Source organism: Salvelinus alpinus, chromosome 10, assembly GCF_045679555.1.
Source record: "Salvelinus alpinus chromosome 10, SLU_Salpinus.1, whole genome shotgun sequence".
Taxonomy (NCBI): Eukaryota; Metazoa; Chordata; class Actinopteri; order Salmoniformes; family Salmonidae; genus Salvelinus; species Salvelinus alpinus.
The window spans coordinates 40909468-40926333 of NC_092095.1; the positions used below are offsets into that span (position 1 = coordinate 40909468).

The 16866-nt window shown below is 42.2% G+C and overlaps 1 protein-coding gene across 3 annotated transcripts in view; it reads left to right on the plus strand.

Annotated features, from left to right (window-relative positions):
* LOC139532053 (cadherin-18-like) overlaps positions 1-15564 on the plus strand; it is a 382969-nt gene extending 367405 nt beyond the window's left edge. For all 3 annotated transcript variants that reach the window (XM_071329163.1, XM_071329165.1, XM_071329164.1), the window contains 2 exons: positions 11143-11397; positions 14738-15564. In XM_071329163.1, coding sequence (XP_071185264.1) covers positions 11143-11397; positions 14738-15255 — 773 coding nt within the window. In that variant the 3' untranslated portion in view covers positions 15256-15564. The remainder of the gene's footprint in view (positions 1-11142; positions 11398-14737) is intronic.
* The last annotated feature ends 1302 nt before the right edge of the window (positions 15565-16866 follow it).

Consider the following 16866-nt stretch of genomic DNA (forward strand, 5'->3'; position numbering starts at 1 on the left):
GCTTCGATGCTCTGGAGCCTGGTGATGTTTTCTCCAATGAGCGTTCGGACTCAGTCAGGACCAGGTTTCAGCTGCTGTGCAATGCTGACATTCTTCCTCCCATAGATGGTCTGCCTGTACAAGCACCACCTGGACTGGACACAGCTATACAACTTATATTTTTGAGAAGTTCAGGGAATTTTGTGACGAAGAGGCTATGGACATCACATGCCCTGCACCAAAGTCAAGGGCTGTACAGAAACCGGCTCTCCAAATATAGATTCCCTTGTTCATGCATAGTTCGGACGGACCAGTTCATCACTGGGAGTGAGTTCCTAGTCATCAGCACTATCTGCAGTGTCTCTATTCACATGACTCCCTCCTAACACACACCATATGTTGCTGCTACTATTTATTTTTTTATCCTGCTGCTCAGCCATTTTACTCCTGATTGTATGCACCTCATCTATCACTGATATCAATATTATTATTGTACATTGTTCTTGTTCTTTCTCTGCTGGCGTTGACAAATGTGTTTCTTTATATTGACACTGTCTATTTTTGATATTGCTACTATGCAAGGAACCATTTCACTGTACCGTTTACACCTTCTGTAGAGACCCATCCACTCAGCAAGATGTGGCTGGGGGTTATTGCATTTCTTTCACATGACCCATCAATTTAGACAAGTGTGTCATCTAATATTTATAAAATATTTTTCCCTGGACACTTTGTGTTTACCTGGAATTTTTCCTTATTGTAGGCTACTTTTACCACTTCGTCTTAATCTTTACTACACTACTCACTGTTTAGCACATGACCTCACATGTGAATCCTTAAAGAGATGGGTGGGGCTGGCTTATGAGGGTGTGAACAATGTTGAATGGGTGTAGACAAAGAAGAGCTCTCCAGTAGGTGTACAAAGAATTCAAGGGCCATTTTCTCAAAAGTGGGGTTACAAGTTAATCAACTTTCAAATAATGACTTTCCCATTGTTCCTTAAATGCAGTGTATGATATACCAGCTCTGTCTCTGCTTTTATCCAATGTAAAAAAAATAATATAAATAATAATAAACAGGGAGTAGCAGCAGCGTAAAAATGGGGGGTGGGGACAAATAGGGTAGCCATTTTGATTTACTATTCAAGAGTCTTATGGCTTGGGGGTAGATGCTGTTAAGAAGCCTTTTTGACCTAGACTTGGCGCTCTGGAACCGCTTGCCGTGCGGTAATAGAGAAAACAGTCTATGACTAGGTTGGCTGGAGCCTCTGGCAATTTTTGGGGCTTTCCTCTGACACCGCCTGGTATAGAGGTCCTGGATGGTAGGAAGCTTGGCCCTACGCATTATCCTCTGTAGTGCCTTGCGGTCGGAGGACGTGGAGATGCCATACCAGGCGGTGATGCAACCAGTCAGGATGCTCTCGATGACGCAGCTGTAGAATTTTTTTTTTGTGGCTCTGAGGACCCATGCCAAATCTTTTCAGTCTCCTGAGGGAGAATAGGCATTGTCGTGCCTTCTTCACGACTGTTTTGGTGTGTTTGTACTATGATAGTTTGTTGGTGATGTGGACACAAAGGAACTTGAAGCTCACAACATGCCACACTACCCAATGATGAGAATGGGGGCGTGCTTTGTCCTCCTTTTTCTGTAGTCCACAATCATCTCCTTTGTCTTGATCAAGTTGAGGGAGAGGTTGTTATCCTGGCACCACACGGCCATGTCTCTGACCTCCTCCCTTAGGCTGTCTCATCGCTGTCAGTGATCAGGCCTACCGCTGTTGTGTCATCGTCAAACTTAAAGATGGTGTTTAACTTGTGCTTGGCCATGCAGTCATGGGTGAACAGGGAGTACAGGAGGGGACTGAGCACGCAGTAGCATTCTCACATAGGTGTTCCTTTTTTTCCAGGTGGGAAATGGCAGTGTGGAGTGAAATAGAGATTACATCATCTGTGGATCTGTTGGGGTGGTATGCAAATTGGAGTGGGTCTAGGGCACAGGGACTATGGTCTGCTTGAAACATGTTGGTATTACAGACTCGGTCAGGGACAGGTTAAAAATGTCAGTGCAGACAATTGCCAGTTGGTCAGCGCCTGCTCGGAGTATACGTCCTGGTAATCCATCTGGCCCTGCGGCCTTTTGAATGTTGACCTGTTTAAAGGTCTAATTGACATCGGCTATGGAGAGTGTGATCACACAGTCGTCCGGAACAGCTGATGCTCTGCTAATGTTCAGTCCCTAGACAATAAAGTAGAATAGCTCAGGGCAAAGATCTCCTTCCATAGAGACATCAGGGACTGTAACATTCTCTGTTTTCACGGAATCATTGCTCTCTGCGGATATACCATCCCTATCCATACAGCCAACATTGCTCAGACCTAAATAAAGAGCTCTCTGGGAAGAAAGGCTGAGGTGTATGTTTCATGTTGATTTAATGACTCATGGTGTGATTGTGATAACGTACAGGAATTCAAGTTATTTTCTTCACCCGACCTAGAATACCTCACAATCAAATGCCGACCGTTTTACCTCCCAAGAGAATTGTCTTTGGTTATAGTCACAGCCGTGTATATTCCCATTCAAGTCGATACCACAACGGCCCTCAAGGAACTACACTGGAAAACTGTAAACCACATATCCTGAGGCCGCATTTATTTTAGCTAGTGATTTTAACAAGGCAAATCTGAGGAAAAACCTACTGAAGTTCTATCAACACATTGCTTATAGTACTCGTGCTTCAAAAACTCTCGACTATTGTTACTCTCCCTTCCCGGGATGGCTACAAGGCACTCCCCGCCCTCCTTTCAGCAAATCCGTTCAGGACTCCATTCTGCTCCTCCCGTCCTATAGGCAGAAACTCAAACAGGAAGTACCCATGCTAAGATCTATTCAACACTGGTCTGACCAATTGGAATTCATGCTACAATATTGTTTTAATCACACGGACTGGGATATGTTCCAGGTTTCCTCTGAGAATAACATTGACATATACACTGACACAGTGACTGAGTTCATCAGTAAGTGTATAGGGGATGTTGTTCCCACTGTGACTATTAAAACCTACCCAAATCAAAAACCGTGGATAGATGGCTGCATTTGCGCGAACCACAGCATTTAACCACGACAAGGTGCTTGGGAATATGGTTGAATACAAACAGTGCAGTTATGCAATCAAACAGGTAAAACGTTAGTACAGAGAAGTGTAGTCGCAATTCAATGGCTTCGACACGAGACATACAGTATGTGGCATGGACAATCACGGATTAAAAAGGGAAAACCAGTCGCATTGCGTACATCTATCTTTCTTCTGGTCAAGCTAAACACCTTCGCCCACTTTGAAGATAACACAGAGCCACCGACAGGGGCCGACCAAGGACTGTGAGCTCTCGTTCTTCGTGGCCGACGTGAGTAAGACGTTATTACTGCACTGTTGGAGCTAGAAACACAAGCATTTCACTACACCTGCAATAACATCTGCTCAGTATGTGTACAGTGTGTGACCAATAAAATTTGATTTGATTTTGATCCCAGTTATGTTCCAAATGGGTCCTTACAAAAGAGACACAACATGTCTGTGTCCCTATATTCCCTATATACGTAGTTCACTACTTTTAACCAGAACCCTATAGGCCCTGATCAAAAGTAGTGCATTACATAGAGAATAGGGTGTCATTTGAGATGCAGTCAATGTGTCTATGCTCTATAAATAAATTGTACTGCCGCAAAAACTTTTACACTGATAGCCATAAAAACTAGGTTAAAGAAAACACACTGGCAAAGTGATACCTTCTGAATGGTGCTTTTGTTAAGTGTGGTATGTGCCCTCTCGTTTCTGCTGACTGCACGTTGTGAGTTTTAAAACAACCATTAAAGCATTATGGATACTTTAGAGGCCCATTTATCCTGTCTGGCTACAACCCTGTCTCCTGAATCTCTAAAGCTATTAGAAAACATTTGAATTCCATTGCTGCTATTTTCTGTGCTTCTCGGAATGAAAGATATATCGCTCTGTTTCAAGGTTTAAAACCCCCCAAAATACATCTTTTATGTTGTGATTTATGTTGCAACATTTAATTAAAAATGTCTATGAGAAGGAGACGTATAACTCAACAGTGTGATGCACACAATGCAATACACAATGCAATCGGGAGATGCAGTATCCAGGATTGGCCTTGAATAAGGCTGGTCAAAAAAACAAGAAACAGACACGCCTTCCCGATGCTAACTTTACAATTATTAAACATTACATCCCTTTGATCCTAGTTGTAATGAACACGTTGGGAGACAGAGCGCTGGTTTCAATCGCAGGGCACAGCAGGTGTTTATTTGTAAAGGACCACAGGAGGAAGGCAGGTATCTGGGTCCAGGGGCAGGCAGAAGGGCATACACATGGGGTCTCAAAAGGCAACAGTACAGGCAGGGAAAGGGCTATTAACATTGTCCAGGAGATCAGGCAATAGGTTGATAACAGGAAATCTAAAGTACAGGCAGGGAATAGACAAAAGGCGTAGTTAGTTTTGGCCTGCCTCACTATCATACACGGGAGGATTACATTAAGGGAAAACCAGTGCTCCGATTTAGAAGCGTATAACAAAACAAACAATACCTCACAATGATGGGGTGCAAAGAACTGAACTAAATAGTGTGTGATAATGACATACAAGTGATCAGAATTCAGGTGATTGGGATCTGGAAAGTGAGCTACGTTCAGTGGATCTACGTGTTCGGGAGTGTGAGTTGGAAGCAGACGTTACACCAGTTTTCTGTGCCACATCATTGCAACGATACTTGCTTTTCTTTGTCAATTAACTAGAAGGCTATGTTCTCTAAACAACCCAGTTATATTAATAGATCAATAGATTTGTGAAGGCATCTTTCTGGATCCAGTTTGCATACAGAAGAGTTTTTATTATTCCAAGCTAATTAGCTCGCTAAAAGGCGGCGCTGTCAAGCCGCTGATATTTGGGAATTTTAATAAGCGACGTGTCCTTCATACAGCAAGTTGCTGTGGTGATCTATTTCGATTAAACATTTGAGACACAATTATCTGGTATAGCATTGGGTGTATTCATGCCATAATCCATTGACTTTGTCAGGGTTTCCCAAACTCGTTGATTGACATGGTAATGGACCAACATTATTCAAGAAAAAATAAAAAAACGGACCCCTCTGACACTGTACGTTACATTGCGGCACGCATTATGCAAATCAGTATGTGCTTTACAGCGTCTTTCCACCAGGGGTAGTGCTTCTCTCTCAGATTAAAAAACATGCTTAACGATATACACTTGTAAGAAACCTTCATTATTCATGATTTTCATTTAAATGATCATTAGTTTTAATATTACTATGGCTAATATTAAACACATTTTTCGTGAGGAGGGTGCTAATAGCAATGTGGTCATCAATAATAAATCACATAAGACGTTGATGTGCAGAAACTTAAAAAGAATACCACTGCGTCAAACTCTGCATTTACACAAGCACATTCATTTTTGGCTCTCACGTTTGTTATGTTAACATTTTTGAAATACCTTTGCTGTGCCAACCTTTTCACGGGAGGTGTGTGTTCAATAATTGTGAAATCTCAATAATGCATCTCAATAACGCATGTCCTAAATTCTTACGTGTGCTATCTGTTAAACTTGTTCGCAAATGACATGCTCTAACCAAAATTGAGATGCAACATTCTTGCACGCCTCTCTTGCTGCTCTTGATTGTGCACAGGTGAAGAAATGTAACTGGACTCCCTAAAAGACAGCATGTCACAACTGCAATAGTTATGAACTATGTGTAATGTTTTTGGACCATTGGCTACCCTGTAAACAGGTACTGACAGGAGCCGTGAGTCACATCCCTCAGGCCCCTCCCTGCCTTCACCTCCTCATAAGCAGCGTGTAGCTGTTGTTTTGTTCATGCAACATCATTTATTAAGATAGTGCCGAGGAAATGGACTCACAAAGGCGGATATCATTTCCATGTAATCCAACATGATTGCATATTTCATGGCAAGAGCAGGTGTTCATGTATATGATGGAGTGAGAGTACAGAGGTGAGTTGGTGTTACAACTGTTGTTAGTTATATATTTTTATATTAATATTGTTGCTTTATACAGTAATTTACTAACGTTAAGTAATTTATAAAAGTTTTTATCCTGTGCTATTGAAAGATATAGTATTAACCCCAAACATTCTCATGCTTTTGTTCATTAACATTATATAAAGTAACATTATATTCCTTCATCTCTCTCTTTGATCAAAATCACATCAATCCCCTCTGATAATAAATTTCCCTACATTGTGTGACTTGTATATTTAACGGTATTTATTTATTTATCAAGAAATTATCAATTGTGAGTGTAAAGTGAATTACTTGTGAGTTCATCAATAGTTAATTCAATCAATAGTTAATTTTTCGGGTCATCACTGTGAGCCAACATGACTCTCAAAAGCCATGACAGCTGCAGTTTACTTGTGAAGACAACTTTAGTGCCGTCCTAAAACCCCAATTCAAATTCGACACAAATCTTCAAATGGTTATGTAATTAGAAATTATATAAACTCTTTATAGTGTTTTATTTACATTTTAGAGGTGATAACTTGGACAAATCGGGTGGAAAAAACAGTTTCCCCACACAACATATCTTCACCTTTCACTATCTCTCAGTAGTCTCCGCCTCCCCCTCCGCCAAACGGGCAGCGTGAAAGTCTCGTCATTGATTTTAATGGAAAGGGGAGAAAGTGTGTTTTACAATGGTATTAATACTACAGTTGACCTGGAAGTATAAACATTTTTGGGCTCTAAAAATAAGATAAAGTGTACGGAACACCACGGAAGTCCGCTAGCTACCGTTAAAATGTCAAGCTAAAAACAAAAGGTGTGTAAACTGTGGGTTAGGCATTAAATAAATGTATGTAAAAATTGCTTTTTATTTGCCACTCTGCCTAGAAGGCCAGCATCCCCGAGTCGCCTCTTCACTGTTGACGTTGAGACTGGTGTTTTGCTGATACTATTTAATGAAGCTGCCAGTTGAGGACTTGTGAGGCGTCTGTTTCAAAAACTAGACACTCTAATGTACTTGTCCTCTTGCTCAGTTGTGCACTGGTCCCTCCCACTCCTCTTTCTATTCTGGTTAGAGCCAGTTTGCGCTGTTTTGTGATCTTCAGTGTCTTGGCAATTTCTCGGATGGAATAGCCTTAATTTCTCAGAAAAATAATAGACTGACGAGTTTCAGAAGAAAAGTCTTTGTTTCTAGCCATTTTGAGCCTGTAATCGAATCCACAAATGCTGATGCTCCAGATGCTCCAGTAGTCTAAAGAAGGCCAGTTGCATTGCTTTTTTAATCACCATGACAGTTCAGTTGTGCTAACATAATTGCAAAAGGGTTTTCTAATGATCAGTTAGCCTTTTTAAAATTATAAACTTGGATTAGCTAACACAACGTGCCATTGGAACACAGGAGTGATAGTTCCTGATAATGGGCCTCTGTACTCCTATGTAGATATTCCATTTAAAAAAATCAGCAGTTTCCAGCTACAATAGTCATTTACAACATTAACAATGTCTACACTGTATTTCTGATCAATTTGATGTTATTTTAATGGACAATAAAATGTGCTTTTCTTTAAATAACAAGGACATTTCTAAGTGACCCCAAACTTTTGAATGGTTGTGTATGTATATATATTATTTTTACTCTGACATTACTCGTCCTAATATTTCTTAATTCTGTACTTTGATGTGTGTGCATTGTTGTGTATTGTTAGATATTACTACACTGTTGGAGCTAGGAACACAAGCAGTTCACTACACTCACAATAAAATGTTCTATGTATGGAACCAATAAATCAAATGTGATTTGATTACAGTACTAATTCTAGCTACTAGTGAGAAAGCTGCCAGTTGATGTGTGTTTCATCAATGTTGAAAGAAAGCCCCAGAGCACAAATTTGACATTTTAGAATGTAGAGTGATTCCAAATTCCAGGACTCTTGTTTAGCTGGTGCTCTTCACTATTGCCCCCCCCCCCCCCCCCAAAAAAAAAAACATCTGCAAAGCCTCTCTTAACTCTATTAATTGATAACTTCACACAAAAAAAGTGATGTCTCTATCTGTTTGTTTGGTAATGCTCTAGCAGAGGAATTGTCTCTGATGTAAAAATGAAGCCAGTGAGTTGTTTGTACTTGTGCTTAACTAACCCAGGGCTGGGGGAATCCCCAAAGGTACACAGTAGTCTTGCATCCTCAAAAAACACAAAGAAACAGAAACACACACACACTGACACAGAAACAAAAACACACACACAAAAATACTCACAAACACTCCCAGCGGTGCCCTGTTATATAATGGGGAGCCTAGCATATGAAAAATGAAGCTGCTACCGTAGAACCAACCTTAATTCACAGTCAATAGTCCTAGCTACTGAGAGTACAAAACCTTACGAACACCTTCCTAATATTGAGTTGCACCCCATTTTGCCCCTCAGAACAGCCTCAATCCGTTGGGCATGGACTACACGGTGTCGAAAGCTTTCCACAGGGATGCTGGTCCATGTTGACTACAATGCATCCCACAGTTGTGTCAAAGTTGGCTGGATGTCTTTTGGGTGGTGGACCATTCTTGATCTACATGGGAAACTGTTGCGCGTGAAAAACCCAGCAGGCCGTGTTGCAGCTCTAGAAACACTGAAATCGGTACGCCTGGCACCTACTACCAGACCCCGTTCAACTTTTGGCTTGCCCATTCAAACTCTGAATGGAAAACATACACAATCCATGTCTCAATTGTCTTCAGGCTTAAAATTATTTTTTACCTGTCTCCTCCCCTTCAGCTACACTGCTTGAAGTGGATTTAACAGGTGACATCAATAAGGGATCATATCTTTCACCTGGTCAGTCTAAGTCATGGAAAGAGCAGGTGTTCCTAATGTTTTGTACACTCAGTGTCTAGTTGTAGCTATAGCTATATACCTGTAGGTCTTCCTATATGATTGATAGTCATTGGAACCCTCATTATTGTTGAATTTACATTGCAGCTAGTCAGGATATGCTGTATAATACTAAACAAGGTTTATTTTAATAAATGTGAAATTATTTAAAAACGCATATTTTTTTCTGGTTGCCCAGACAGAGCACAGAATCCCTTTCTGGTCTCTTGTTAATTTGTGGCACGTATGGTATGACGTGCCAGAGTGCTCGCAACCTGTCTCTGCTCTCTCTCTCTCTCTCTCTCTCTCTCTCTCTCTCACACACGCGCGCACACACACACACACACTTCAGAGAGATGACAGAGTTGAATGTGATGTAAATAATGACTATGATGTCCTTGCCCACAGACTCAACTCTAATATGATATTGCCATGTCATAGTTGACACAGAGACGCACAGTCTTGTCCTCTCTATTCCACACCAGAATGCTATAATATAGTCTATATTACAATGGATCTGGGCTTCAGATATGAAAGCAATGATAATGAATACTAAACATCTGTCTCCTACCCTCGTTCTTTTGTCTCTCCCGGTTTCTTGGAGGTTGCAGTGGGAGTTGGTGGAGGCCTCGGTAGCACTAGTTTGGTATTTACTACTTTACACTACAGTGCTGTCTGTGGAGGACAGGTTTTTACAGTGACGAGCTAGTTTAAAACCTTTCTCCCTATGGGCCCTGGAAAAATGTAGAGCACTAAAGATGGAATAGGGTGCCGTTTGGCACGTAACCAGTGCTTCTCACAACATCCACTGGATTACCTTCATTTATTTCCCTTTTTTCCTCTCTCACCTTTTTTAGTAGTGTGTCCTCATGGATGTTGAAGGTGAACTGCTCATTTGCTGCTGCTTGATTTATTGTAATGACTCAGAGAGAAAAAAGACAGTACAGGGTCACAATTCAACAGCTCAGACATGAGATGCATTAAGTAGGGACCTCAGAAAATCGCGGATTATAAAGGGTAAACCAGCCAAGTCCGGGACACTGACGCCTCACTCCCAGACAAGCTAAACACCTTTTTCACCCACTTTGAGAAAAGCAACACAGGGCCGCCAACGTGTGCCCCCGCTGCTCATGAGGACTGCGGGCTCCCAATCTCTGTAGCTAACGTGAGTAAAACCTTCAAGCGTGTTAACCGTTGCATCGATTACAGCTCAGCTTTTAACACCATAGTGCCCTCCAAGCTTGTCACTAAGCTCAGGACCTTGGGTATAAACACTTCCCTTTGCAACTGGATCCTAGATTTCCTGACGGGCCAACCCCAGGTTGAGGGTAGGCATCAACCCTTCCGCCCAGCTGATCCTCAACAATAGGACCCCCCAGGGGTGTGTGCTCAGCCCCTTCCTGTACTCCCTGTTCACCCATTACTGCATGGCCATGCACGACTCCAACTCAACCATCAAGGTTGCTTACGACAGTGGTAGGCCTGATTACCAACAACGACGAGACAGCCTACAGGGAGGAGGATAGAGGCCTCGACAGAGTGGTAATAGATTGTTGGATACAGTGAATTATAAGTGCAATAATCTGTCTGTAAACAATTGTTGGAAAAATTACTTGTGTAATGCACAAAGTAGATGTCCTAACCGACTTGCCAAAACTGTAGTTTGTTAATAGCAATACATTTGTTGAGTGGTTGCAAAACAAGTTTTAATGACTCCAACTGTATACTGGTGGACATTCGTAGTTTATATTGTGTAAAAAAATAAATAAAATAAAAACATTTTAAATGCTTGACATTTGACTGCATTGATAGGTGATAGCAACATAAGCATATCGCTGCACCGCTATAACACCTGCTAAACTGTGTACGCAACCAATACATTTTGATTTGATTTGTTAAGAACTACCTCTGGGGAAAAAAACAAAAAAAACAAACAGATCAAGACAACAGATGGAAAGAGAGACATTTACCAGCTTGAGAGAGAGATGAAGCCTGTATGTGTATATCCTGGAATGGAAGCATTTGTATTTCAAAGTGAAAGTGCATTTGCTCAATATCTCCATTAAAAAATCCATCTGTGGGAGTGGGTTCGAGTGGAGCGCTCTAGACAGAATACCCCCTAATGGAAAGTGTGGCCTGGGAAGCTACTATTCCTGAATGAGTCCTCTGCTCTCCGCCAACATGGCTAATTTGCACTAATGAATGCATTCTCTTTCGTTCTCTCTCTCTCCATTTTCAGACAACACAGCGAGCATCATCACACGGCGGAGGCAGTTCAGTCGGCTTGTCCAGGAGCTATACGAGCTCCCCATAGTGGTGTGGGACGGTGGGGAGCCAGCGCTGAGTGGCACTAGCACACTGACCCTGCGGGTGTGCCCGTGCCAGCGCAACGGGAGGGTGCAGACGTGCCAGGATGAGAGGGGCCTCCTCTCCTCGGCAGGCCTCAGCACGGGGGCCCTGATTGCCATCCTGCTGTGCATCGTCATCCTGCTGGGTAGGTGTTGACTGGGTCTGGCCCTGGGTAACAGCAAGTCTAGGGGCATGGTGGAGGGTATGGGCCGCATGGGTGGCATCACACCTGAGGGGCATAGCGGTGAGGATGGGTGCATGCCTTGGGGGCATCATGCCTTAGGGCACAGTAGTAGAACACCTGGGGGGCATCTTGTCTGAGGGGCATGGTGGTGGAGGGTATGGGCGTTACAACGCCTAGAGGCATGGTGAAGGGTAGGGAGGAGAGCAGCAGGAGGGGGTGGATACTTTAAAAGGGATGAATGGAAGGGTGAGGAAGGACACTGGTGGGTTGTAGAATGAGGGAGGATAGGGAGAAGGTCAGGATGATGGAGAAGTAGAGAACAGAGAGTGAGTGAGATTGGGCCAGATGGGTAGATGGATGTGTGAAGAAAGATGGACTGAGAGGAGAATAGAAGGTAAAGGAAAGGACAAGGAGACTTGGGAGAAAGGTTTATAAAGAGGGATAGAGCTGTGTTAAACCTATCCAGAAATGTTTTTCTGCGCTGTATTTACTACTTTAGGAAAGACACACTATTTAAGTTAAAGATAGAATCCGCAGTAGGGAAAACAGCGCCACTGTCCTTCCTACAGACGTTGTTATTGTATTTGTTTTGTAAACTAAAGGGAGGTGAGGAGCGTTGGCCAACGTGGTGAGAAAATGTGCAGTCCATATTGTACTGTTTGCGTGTGCAATGATATCAGAGTAAAAAGAAAATGAAGGGCAGTAACTTCTTTGTTGTGGATTATTACAAAGGAGGTGGACATTTCAACATTAAAGGTGAACTCCACTCAAAAATCATATTTTTTTATTTTTTTCATTAGTCCACTGTTGATACAATCCCATTATGTTTTACATGTCAGCAGTCAAGTCTTCAACATATTGGACCTTCAAGAAGCAACGTGTCACCGGCTCCATCATCATGATGATACAAAACACTTTGCTTTTTGAAAGTCAAATATCTTCCAAACTTGACTGGTGACATGCAAAACATGTATTGACTGTATCAACACCGGACTAATGAAGAAATTACCGAAATATAGTTTTGGAGTTCCCATTTAAGGATTCCAGCTTTAAATGAATGTGTTGTATAGTAAATGCTTTATAATACGAGATCAAATAGAATTCATCAAAGTTCCCTCAGAAAACAACTAACAACTTTCCCTTTTCAGCAAAGGGGTTACAACACTACCACCACTGCCAAATACCAACAAAGAGTCTCTCTAGCAAACAGAACAGCAGTAGGACAGGGGAGAGAGCGTGTATAATTAACAGAATCTTCCATCTCCCACTCACCCCTTCTCCCTTGATTGTCCGTGGACATCGGTGCGTGAAGGTGATGCATATTCATATCAGCAGTCTCAGCACGGCATTGCCAGAGTCTGAGGCTCACAGCAACTAAAGGCCATCATCACTGTTTGGAGTGAATGCATGAGCGAGAGACTGCACCTGCATGACTAATCATCAGCAGGAGAGCGATTGATGGAGGGAGGGACAGAGAGAGTGACAGGGAGAGTGATAGAGAGAGAAGGCTTATCGAGTTACTAGTTGAGGAAGATGGAGATTAGGTGGGGAAGGGAGTGTTAGTGTGAGACAAAGCTGTTTCATGCCTGAACACGGGCGTGAGAGAGACAGACATACAGAGAGACAGAAAAAGAGAGTGGTAAAAAGACAGAGAAAGGAAGGGAGAGAGGGTGATGTATAGATGCTATAGAAACACAACAGGGTGAGACTTTTTTTTGCAAGAGAACACAACACACAACACACACACACACACACAAAAAGACAACAGTGCTAATTCATCAGAGATGAGAAAGCTCTCACTTCCCATGTGTTAAAATGTGTGTCATCCTAAAATAGGGTGCCTAAAACATTGACACTGGTAGGCTGCTAACTAGCCGCCATATGTGTGTCTGATGTTAAATAGTTAATAGCTATTAACACCTGTAGGAGAAGTTAAATAGTGTTGTGATACAAAGATTTCCCCTTTTGATGCTCTCAGCATGACTGTTTCACAGGGATGGAAAGGAGAACTCTATTGGTCTGCCAATGCAGCAGGATGATGTCATTTTACTGATTATACTGAGGCTGCATCCCAAATGGCACCCTATTTCTTTCATACTGTAGTGCACTGCTTTTGACCAGAGCCATATTGGTTCTAGTCAATAGCGCTCTGTTTTATAGAGCGATTTGAGACGCAGGTGAGAGTTTACTTGCTTGGTCATTTCACTGAATGACCGTTTTATTAACATCATTATTAATGCAGAAACCATAACCCCGTTAACTCCAGTACAAGTTCATGATACAGTAGTTCTACTTCAGCAAATGAAGTATTCTCCTCGAGTTCATTTGCGAGTAAGATACACTATTATGCGCATCATCTTCAGATGTTGTGGATGTAGCCTAGCTACACACATCACTGCTGCTATAGGGGTAATAAGGTTAATTTGAAGGACACTTCATGTCCCACATGTCCCTATTCCCTACATAGTGCACTACATTTGACTAGAACTCTATGGACCCAGGTCAAAAGAAGTGCACTATATAGGGAAAAGGGTGCCATTTCGAATATAGGCTCTGAAACATTCACCATTTTTTTATAATAATGCATATTCATTCCGGATTCTTCATCAGAGCACAGGAGCTAGATGCGTGTTACAGAGTGTAAATCAATAATACACATTAGCCGTCACTGGTATTAGCTGTAATGACGCTCTCAATGCAAGCTGCTATGAGAATCTTCTCATTATAGACTGCGCATCTCTGGAACAGATTTAACAGGAACGCTCAGCCAAAATACAATAACAACAACACCATCTCCACTCCATTTTATGATATTGACTGAGGTACTTTAACTATACAGTAAGTATCTGAATCCGAAATGCCACCCTGTTCCCTTTATAGTGCACAACTTTTGACCAGAGCCCTATGGGCCCTGGTTAAAAGTAGTGCACTATATAGGGAATAGGATGCAATTTGAGCAGAAAACAGAGCTTTAATTTTTCTAGCTGTTTACGACCCATAACATGTTAATTTATTATGAATTAATAACCAACATAGTGACACCGCATGCAGAGCATGGCATTAGCATTGCCATCAGACTTGGATATTGTAGTGAACCTCTACTGATAAGATGTGGTGTTGTGAAACCAACCGTTTTGTTGTTTCCATTACTGTTGTTGTTTCCATTACTGTTGTTGTTGGCATGGTGTTTTTGCTTGTCACTGTCTTCTGCAGCAATCGTAGTTCTCTTTACCGCTTTGTTGTTGGCGTTGTTTCTATTACTGTTGATGTTGAGACGACGTCTCTCCTTGTCTTCCTCCAGCGATCGTGGTTCTGTTCATCACCCTGCGACGGAGCAAGAAGGAGCCCCTCATCATCTCCGAGGAGGACGTCCGCGAGAATGTGGTAACATACGACGATGAGGGGGGCGGCGAGGAGGACACTGAGGCCTTCGACATCATCACCCTACGGAACCCCGCCGCCGCTGAGGAGCTCAAGTTCAGACGTGACATCCGGCCGGAGGCGGCTCGACAACGCGGGCAAAACCGAGGCCGCCACAGTCCCCCGGAGCTGAACCAGGTGGATGTGCAGGAGTTTATTAAACAAAGACTGGTGGAGGCGGACATGGACACTAGCGGGCCTCCATATGACTCCCTCCAGACCTACGCATACGAGGGTCAAATGTCTCCGACAGGTTCCATCAGCTCTCTGGACTCCCCGGGAACACACTCAGAACAGGATTATAACTACCTGGACGACTGGGGGCCTGAGTTTCAGAAACTGGCAGAACTCTACGAGGAGGATAGGGATGTAGCAGTTGCGGTGACAGTGGCGACCTAGCCTGTCAACGTCGGTCACACCGTCTGTGAAACCAAAACCTTTCTCTCTCTGTCCTCCTCCTCGACTTGTTTTAAAACGATAAAATAGAAATGCTTTTGAACTCGTTCCAGCTGATCTACTTTTACTTTTGAATTGCAGACTGCGCCTTTTTTCAGTTTTCCATTTGGAACGTGGGTCTAATATGCGGATGGATTGATTTTGGGGTGGAACAATATTTAGGATAACGGAAAAAGGAAAATATTTTTCCTGTTGTATATTTTTTATTGCTCAATAAAGTCCTTAATTCCATATGAGTGGATATATGTGAAACGGATTGTCAACTTTTTTTCTGGAGATTTTAAAGGTCATCTTAGAACAGACATCATTATGCAGAGATTTACGCATTTAATGCACAAGAAAAGTTATACTGAACCATCACTTTCAGGTTTATCTATTCTAAACAATCATTACAGCTGGTCATGTGTGACACCACACAAAAACAATTCAATTGACACTAAGGCTTTCTTAATTTTACAACATAGATAGCAACAATTCTTCTTAAAATGTATATTGATTGCAAAACCGCCACTAACTGGGCTTTTCATTTTATACCAGTATGTACAACTGTCTGCCGCGATAAGATAAAGGTCAAGTATCATACTGTACCTTGCATTAGAGAGTCATGACATTCGTGTTAAGAAAATAAAATACTATTCTGAAAAATTACATCAGAGGGGAATCAAGGATATTGCATTACGGTAGTTTATCATGGTCCATAAAACACGGTCCCTATAGACCTTGAACCTTCGTCCCAAATGGCTCCCTAGGCCTAGTACACTACTTTTGGCCAGAGCCCTATGGGGCCTGGTTAAAAATAGTGCACTGTATAGGGAATATAGTGCCATTTGGGATGCACATATTTCCCTGAGCCTCATTTTTGTATTTTAATGCTCAGGCTGATTGCGTGTTGATACAAATTGAAGTACAGTATATTTACATACAAAGCCCAGATTGGTAGATAGAACATTTAGACTCTAGAGGAGGGTACATTTGCAAATAAATGATGACTGGTCATTGGTCAGAATATCGAGATCAGATTGTGATGTCATGATCTGGGCCAAAAACTCCATCCCACCTGAACAGGCTGAAATTCCAGGCTTTTTTTTCAAACAGCTCTTACACACAAAGGGCATTATCATAATTTTCACAATTTCAGAGTGTTATTTCAACCTCATAGTGTGTAAACATCTTTTTTTTTTTAAGAAAAGGAAAATCAATTTTTTTGGCTGCACTGCCCCTTTCAACATAAGCCTTGAACCTAGCCAGCTATCAGTCTCCTATGGTCTGTCTGTCATAAGTTCCTCCTGGACCTGCATGGCTGCTACTGAGACACTGACAGGGGCTGGATGAAGGGATGAGAGACTGATTAATATTTCAGTCCCTCTACATTCTCTCTCATTCTTTCTTTTTCTCATGCTCTCTGTATTTTGCTATCTCTATCTCCCTTACAGTCTCTTTTCCCCCTCCATCTCTCTCTATGTCTCTCTTTATCTCTCTTTCACCTGCTATCTCTGTTTCTTTTGTCTATTATCCTTCTCTTCTCCCAGATTCACAGGTACAGTATAAAAGAGT